The 7,690-nt window shown below is 49.4% G+C and overlaps 1 protein-coding gene across 1 annotated transcript; it reads left to right on the top strand.

Annotated features, from left to right (window-relative positions):
- The first annotated feature begins 1,769 nt into the window (after nucleotides 1–1,769).
- Nucleotides 1,770–6,963, top strand: LOC138956911 (uncharacterized). The gene is made up of 4 exons (XM_070328122.1): nucleotides 1,770–1,913; nucleotides 2,531–3,833; nucleotides 5,344–5,445; nucleotides 6,806–6,963. The coding sequence occupies exons 2-4, from the start codon at nucleotides 2,912–2,914 to the stop codon at nucleotides 6,961–6,963; spliced, it is 1,182 nt and encodes a 393-aa protein (XP_070184223.1). The 5' UTR covers nucleotides 1,770–1,913; nucleotides 2,531–2,911.
- The last annotated feature ends 727 nt before the right edge of the window (nucleotides 6,964–7,690 follow it).

Below are 7,690 nucleotides of genomic sequence, written 5' to 3'. Positions count from 1 at the left end.
TTCTCGTAGCATGTGACGAGCTGCCTTGTTTGATCATCCAGTAAGTTTCGGGACTCTTGTCGCTGCTGCAGTCATTGACCAACACGAAATCGTCAGTTTCATAGAGTAGTGACTGTCTGTCGCCTGTGTTATCTCGGACCACCCTTCATAGAGTAGTGACTGCCTGTCGCCTGTGTTGTCTCGGACCACCCTTCATGGAGTAGTGACTGCCTGTCGCCTGTGTTATCTCGGACCACCCTTCATAGAGTAGTGACTGCCTGTCGCCTGTGTTGTCTCGGACCACCCTTCATAGAGTAGTGACTGTCTGTCGCCTGTGTTATCTCGGACCACCCTTCACAGAGTAGTGACTGTCTGTCGCCTGTGTTGTCTCGGACCACCCTTCATAGAGTAGTGACTGCCTGTCGCCTGTGTTGTCTCGGACCACCCTTCATAGAGTAGTGACTGTCTGTCGCCTGTGTTGTCTCGGACCACCCTTCATAGAGTAGTGACTGTCTGTCGCCTGTGTTGTCTCGGACCACCCTTCATAGAGTAGTGACTGTCTGTCGCCTGTGTTGTCTCGGACCACCCTTCATAGAGTAGTGACTGTCTGTCGCCTGTGTTGTCTCGGACCACCCTTCATAGAGTAGTGACTGTCTGTCGCCTGTGTTGTCTCGGACCACCCTTCATAGAGTAGTGACTGTCTGTCGCCTGTGTTGTCTCGGACCACCCTTCATAGAGTAGTGACTGTCTGTCGCCTGTGTTGTCTCGGACCACCCTTCATAGAGTAGTGACTGTCTGTCGCCTGTGTTGTCTCGGACCACCCTTCATAGAGTAGTGACTGTCTGTCGCCTGTGTTGTCTCGGACCACCCTTCATAGAGTAGTGACTGTCTGTCGCCTGTGTTGTCTCGGACCACCCTTCATAGAGTAGTGACTGTCTGTCGCCTGTGTTGTCTCGGACCACCCTTCATAGAGTAGTGACTGTCTGTCGCCTGTGTTGTCTCGGACCACCCTTCATAGAGTAGTGACTGTCTGTCGCCTGTGTTGTCTCGGACCACCCTTCATAGAGTAGTGACTGTCTGTCGCCTGTGTTGTCTCGGACCACCCTTCATAGAGTAGTGACTGTCTGTCGCCTGTGTTGTCTCGGACCACCCTTCATAGAGTAGTGACTGTCTGTCGCCTGTGTTGTCTCGGACCACCCTTCACAGAGTAGTGACTGTCTGTCGCCTGTGTTATCTCGGACCACCCTTCATAGAGTAGTGACTGTCTGTCGCCTGTGTTGTCTCGGACCACCCTTCATGGAGTAGTGACTGTCTGTCGCCTGTGTTGTCTCGGACCACCCTTCACAGAGTAGTGACTGTCTGTCGCCTGTGTTATCTCGGACCACCCTTCATAGAGTAGTGACTGCCTGTCGCCTTTGTTATCTCGGACCACCCTTCATAGAGTAGTGACTGCCTGTCGCCTGTGTTATCTCGGACCACCCTTCGTGATGAGTTGTTTCTGTGCATATTTTTCACTGAGCGCACAGCCGCTCGATCTTTCAGTCCCAACATATACGCCTTGATGGACGACAGACTATAACTCATGTCTACTGCATGTTTCTCTGACGCATCCAGAGACGTTTGTTTTCATCCGTCCTGGGACCGTGTTGTCACAAGGCAAGAATTCACAACAGAAGCATCACGTGAGAGACAGACAGACAGACCGACAGACCGACCGACAGACAGACAGACAGACAGACAGACACACCGACAGTTAGATCTTCTTCATTGGATTTTAGACATTTTACATACATGTATGAGTCAATCCGTTCTGTGCCTACTTCCAGGGAAATGGGACATCTTTGAAGAGGGTACCTCCGCCATTACCCGAACGCAGTCCTGACACCCAACTCTCCACAAGAGATTCCAGTCGGAAATCGTCAATATCCAGCAAGGTAAAACGTTGCAGGAATGCTTTCGGTGAATTTTGAAATCATACAAAACAGTACGAGCACGTACAATGTTACCATATTATTTTTATGATTTTATCTGCAGAAGAAAAGCTCAAGCACACAAAGAAGGTCCGTACTCAGTACCTTTGCCTCGTGTATGGACACACTCAAGTCTTATTCACGGACGTTCTAATAAAGAGAGAGAAAGTGTGAGAGGCAGAGAGAGGGGGAGAGAGATGGTATAGAGAGATGGTATAGAGAGAGAGAGAGAGAGAGAGAGAGAGAGAGAGAGAGAGAGAGAGAGAGAGAGAGAGAGAGAGAGAGAGAGAGAGACGAACACACATACATATACCCCCACACACACACTGCCACACACTGCCACACACTGCCACACACCCCCTCCCCCTACACGATCACAAACACACACACACTCACACACACACACACACACACACACACACACACACACACACACACACACACACACACACACACACACACACACAGTGTATCAATGAGATCACATGGGTTGGTATCGGGGCGGTGCGAAAGATTATGCACACACTCAGTAAACCCAGTTCAGCAGTCACTGACCAGAAAATCAATATTCCCTTCCACAGGACTCCGTCTCCTCTCTGGAACTGTGCAATGAGCTGAACGAAGTCTTTGACGCCAGTCCACACCACTACCCACACCACCAGCAACAACAACAGCAGCAGCAACAACCGTATCACCCGCCTCCCACACATCGTCAGCACTCCTCACCCACCACCGCCACCACCCCCACCAACGCCAACCGATACGCCGACAGCCGCCCCTTCTCCTACGCAGCCGGCATCGACGCCAAAGTGTTACAGCAACAGCGACAACACGCTGTCAACACGAACGGTAACAGCGCGAAGACCAGGACTGTGTCTGAAGCGTACCCGCCTTCTGAGGGTTGTGCTACTTCGCCTCACCAAGGGGACGCATCGCGCGGCTTTCATCCTTACGGGGATCCCATGAAGAATGATTCCTCGGGTCCCAATGGGAGTGTGAACGGTGTGATGTCGACCACCGCCGCCTCCCAGCAGTACCAGGACAACGTGGCTGGGCGGGTGGCGTCGCAGACTCCGCAGTACGACCCGAACTACGGTGCTTACCCGCCTCGAGGCTCCTTCCCAACTTCCAGGCAGCATCAGCAGCAGCAGCAGCAGCAGCAGCAGCAGCAGCAGCAGCAGCAGCAGCAGCATTGCCAAGGAGGGTACCAGTACCCCCCGCCCCCACCCGGTCAGATGTACGGAGGGCAGAGGGTGGTGGGGCCTGCTCCTGTCCCGGGGCTGGTCTCTCCGCGGCACGTGCACACTCACCAACACATCGTCACCAAGCCTCAGCCCTCCCCTCCCGCCTCCAGGAAAGGGTCTTCGTCTTCCTCAACTTCCCCAGGGCGGAGTCGCAGCCCGGCCTCCAGCGCTTTCCAGCCTGTGCCGTCATCGTCTCAGCAAGCTTCATCAGCTCCATCCTCCGCTCCTCCTCCTCCGCCACCACCTACCTTCCCCGCCCCTCCGCCCCCAGTCCCCCTTCAGGACCGGTACCTGGCAGCCACGCAAGAGACTCGCTCCCCGTCCCCTCCGCTCCCTCCTCCCCCATCCGCCGCGGCTGTGGCTGCTGCAGCAGCTGCTGCTGCTCAACCTCCTCCTGTACCTTCTAGTCCCAGGATGCAGCGTGTGGGAAGAACTGCTCCCATGGCGGTTAGCCCCCCATCCTTGCCTGGAGGGAACGCCGCTAGAGGGCAGCACCAGTCGAGGAGCGAGAGTCGCCGCGTGGTGGCGCAGTCGCCGGTCCGGAGCCCCGTGGGTCACCATGGTAACAACGCCATGCTGGCCGAGCTGACCCAGGCTAAGCTGAGGAAAGCGGAGCTGCCTTCTCCAGACAGTAGTGCGGGTAAATGAAAAGAAAGACATTTGTTTTTCGTCTAAAGGCACAGTTTTCCCTGTGAAAACATTTCGGCTTACGCTGTCAGATCTGTCAAGGCTTGACCACTTGGTCACATGACCAACACTCAACATCCTGACTGCGTCCTGTGCGGAGTTAGAATCTGTTCGCGGATTGACTCTACGCTACTTTCAGTTCAGACATTATTTCTTTAAACAAAATCCTACACAGGAAGCAACCAGCTTGTTGATATTTGGTATGTCTCTAAATGGAGGTATGATCTTATTCCATGTAAAAGCCTGGGCATAACCGAGATAATGATACTTTTTTCACAGGAAAGAGTGGGGCGGGGACGTAGCTCAGTTGGTAGCGCGCTGGCTTTTGTAGCCAGTTGGTCGCTATCAGCGTGGGTTCGATCCCCACGTTCGGCGAGAGATTTATTTCTCGGAGTCAACTTTGTGCAGACTCTCTTCGGTGTCCGAACACCCCCGTGTGCATACTTGCGCACGAAAAAGATCCCACGTTCACAGCGAAAGTCTCAGGGCTTGGAAAACACGAAGACACGCATGCATCATCTCTCGTCTCCGATTATCATGATCGTATTTCGATACTTTGACGAGACAAACCCAATGCTGGTGTGTCGAAGAAGACAGCCACAGCGGGCTTGTTCGAATCAAAGTATCACACCATATCTTCAACGTATTACCAATACCTGTCCCAATATAGACCAGTTGGTCTGAGAGGACGTTAAACCCTAATAGTCAGTCAGTCAGGAAAGAGTGTGCCTGTAAAGATATCTTCCTTTCCATCTAGATCAAGTTTGTGAAGCATGATGTGGACAAGAGCATCTTCCAGTAGAACACATACCAAAAATCCATATCTCTTGACAGTGTGGACTTACATGTTGACAGTGAGGACAGTGTGAACTTAACTTGGGACAGTGTGGACTTAAGTATTGACAACGGGGATTACATTTTGACAGTGTGTACTAAACACATGAGAGTGTGGACTTAAATGTTGACATTCTGGACCTGTTGACAGTGTGGACTTAAGTACCCTATTGACAATGTGGACTTAAGTAATTTACAGTGTGGACTTAAGTATTGACAGTGTAGACTTAAGTATTGACAGTGTGGACTTAATGAGTGACAGTGTGGACTTAAGTATTGACAGTGTGGACTTAAGTATTGATAGTGTGGACTTAATGAGTGACTGTGTTGACTTAAGTATTGACAGTGTGGACTTAAGTAGTGACAGTGTGGACTTAAGTATTGACAGTGTGGACTTAAGTAGTGACAGTGTGGACTTAAGTATTGACAGTGAGGACTTAGTTGTTGACAGTGAGGATTACACTGCATGTTTACAGTGTGGACCTTAGCTGTTAACAGTGTGCACTGAACGGTTGAAAGTGTGGACTTAAGTGTAGACAGCATGGACTTACCAGATGACAGTGCGGATCTAACAGTTGACACTGTGGACTTTCCTGTTGACAATTGCGATCTTAACTGTGTTTGAGCAGGGCGTAGCGCCGTGACAGTGCAGCAGGAGGTACAGCGAAGTCAGTCCCCTCTGGGCGTCCGCCTGAAACCCACCAGTGGAAAGTTCAGCAACATCTACCAAGGTGAGATTAGAGATGACAAAGATGCCGAATTTATTCATGTCAAGAACCGGGGTCTTCCGGGTAGACGTGCTCAGGACAGCTGCCAAGGCAGTTTACAACTATCAACACACACATCAAACAAAGGCGTGGAGAATGTTTTTTTTTTCATTTAGTCAAGTTTTGACTAAATGTTTTAACATAGAGGGGGAATCGAGACGAGGGTCGTGGTGTATGTGTTTGTGTGTGTGTGTGTGTGTGTGTGTGTGTGTGTGTGTGTGTGTGTGTGTGTGTGTGTGTGTGTGTGTGTGTGTGTGTGTGTGTGTAGAGCGATTCACAGTAAACTACTGGACCGATCTTTATGAAATTTGACATGAAAGTTCCTGGGTATGATATCCCCAGAGGTTTTTTCTTATTTTTTGATAAATGTCTTTGATGACGTCATATCCGGCTTTTTGTAAAAGTTGAGGCGGCTCTGTCACACTCTCATTTTTCAATAAAATTGATTGAAATTTTGGCCAAGCAATCTTCGGCGAAGGCCGGACTTTGGTATTGCATTTCAGCTTGGAGGCTTAAAAATTAATTAATGACTTTGGTCATTAAAAATCTGAAAATTGTAATTAAAATTATTTTTTTACAAAACGATCCAAAATTACGTTCATCTTATTCTTCATTATTTTCTAATTCCAAACACATATAAATATGTTATATTCGGATTAAAAACAAGCTCTGAAAATTAAAAATATAAAAATTATGATAAAAATAAAATGTCCGAAATCGATTTGAACCCTTGTCGGTTCCTGATTCCAAAAACATATAGATATGATATGTTTGGATTAAAAACACGCTCAGAAACTTAAAACGAAGAGAGGTACAGAAAAGCGTGCCAGCCTGCTCAGCGCGACCATTACCGCACTATTCTGGCTTGTCGATTTTACTGCCTTTGCCACGGGCGGTGGAGTGACGAAACTACGAGTATGCGGTCTTGGTGAAAAAATGCAGTGCGTTCAGTTTTATTCTGTGAGTTCGACAGCTTGACTTAAATGTAGTAATTTCGCCTTACGCGACTTGTTTTTGTTTGGCTGCTGCCTTGAAGTTTGCATGGTCCGTGAATACGATTCGACAGATCGTCTCTCACAGTTCATTGGTGTGGTCATTGCGTATTATATTCATTAATAGGCAGCTAGCCGTTCGAGCACACCCCTGGCCCCGGCACTACCCCGGTTTTTGTTGGCTGAGTGAGCATGAGCTGAGAAGCTTAGAATGATTGTCAAGAAAATTGATTTACAAGAATGAAATAGAATAATTCTGGAAATGTCGTTAATATAACGTTCATGAAAAAGTCACCTTTTGTCATTGTCAGATTTGTTTGTGTTCTGTGCAGAAAAAGAGCCTGAAGCATTAGCAGGCTCGCCCGAGGAGTTACCTGCCCCTCAACTTCCCCAACCGGAAGAGGTGGAGCCTCCGCTACCACCTCCTCCCCCTGCAGCCCCGCCCCCTCCGCCATCCGCTCCTGTGTGGAACAACACCATAGGTATGTAGCACATGGTGACAGTTTCGTCTGACAAAAATTCTGTTTTAGCAGTGTTGTGCTACCTGTAGATTTCTTTTTCTGAGTCTATCTGTGTCACTGTGTGTATTGTCACGATCGGGTGACAGAGACCAAGAAAGCGTCACTCAGTGGAGTGCCTGTTCTGGGTCAATGTATGATAGAAAGCGCCTGTGCGTGATATTGGACACAGCAGAGTTTTTGCTGACAGTGCTCCCGAGCACGGATGTTTTGAAACGCACGAGCTTCACAGTGCAGGTTTCTGCTGTCATAGGGCTGACGGTTTTTTTCGCTGACAGCGCGCACGGGATTTTCAGGGATTGAGTTTCTCGTGTCTTTTTTCCTGCTTGGGGAGGCAAAACTGTGTATAGCTGGACTGGTTTGGTGACAAGGTCAGTCACGTGTATTTGGCTAGGTGGTCTGTCAGAGACTCAAGGACGACACACTTGACACCCAGCGGCAGAAGGGGAAGGACCTAACACACAGTTACTAGAGTATGATGGTTTTTCACCGAGTATCATATTCGGCACTCTAGGGGAACTTCCACAAGTTATTCCTTTCCTCTGCCACGTATTTTGCTGAGGACAAGTCGTCACATTTCCTTCGTCGGCGATGGCTTTCGCATAAGGATTCGACAAGGGGTTCTGGACGTTTTGGGTCACTGTTGACGAACAGAGACTGTTCCAGGGAGGAAGCGGACTTTGCTTCCATTGAGAGTAC

The sequence above is a fragment of the Littorina saxatilis genome, unplaced genomic scaffold, assembly GCF_037325665.1.
Source record: "Littorina saxatilis isolate snail1 unplaced genomic scaffold, US_GU_Lsax_2.0 scaffold_711, whole genome shotgun sequence".
In the NCBI taxonomy this organism is placed as follows: Eukaryota; Metazoa; Mollusca; class Gastropoda; order Littorinimorpha; family Littorinidae; genus Littorina; species Littorina saxatilis.
The sequence above is the reverse complement of the archived record's forward strand: the minus strand, read 5'-3'. Positions and strand labels throughout refer to the sequence as shown.

What these genes read in the sequence shown, in the direction of transcription:
- LOC138956911 (XM_070328122.1), top strand. Translation starts at nt 2,912, where the DNA reads ATGAAGAATGATTCCTCGGGTCCCAATGGGAGTGTGAACGGTGTGATG. An exon ending in TTCTCCAGACAGTAGTGCGG is followed by an intron (nt 3,834 to 5,343) that starts GTAAATGAAAAG and finishes GTGTTTGAGCAG; the next exon opens with GGCGTAGCGCCGTGACAGTG. An exon ending in GTTCAGCAACATCTACCAAG is followed by an intron (nt 5,446 to 6,805) that starts GTGAGATTAGAG and finishes TGTTCTGTGCAG; the next exon opens with AAAAAGAGCCTGAAGCATTA.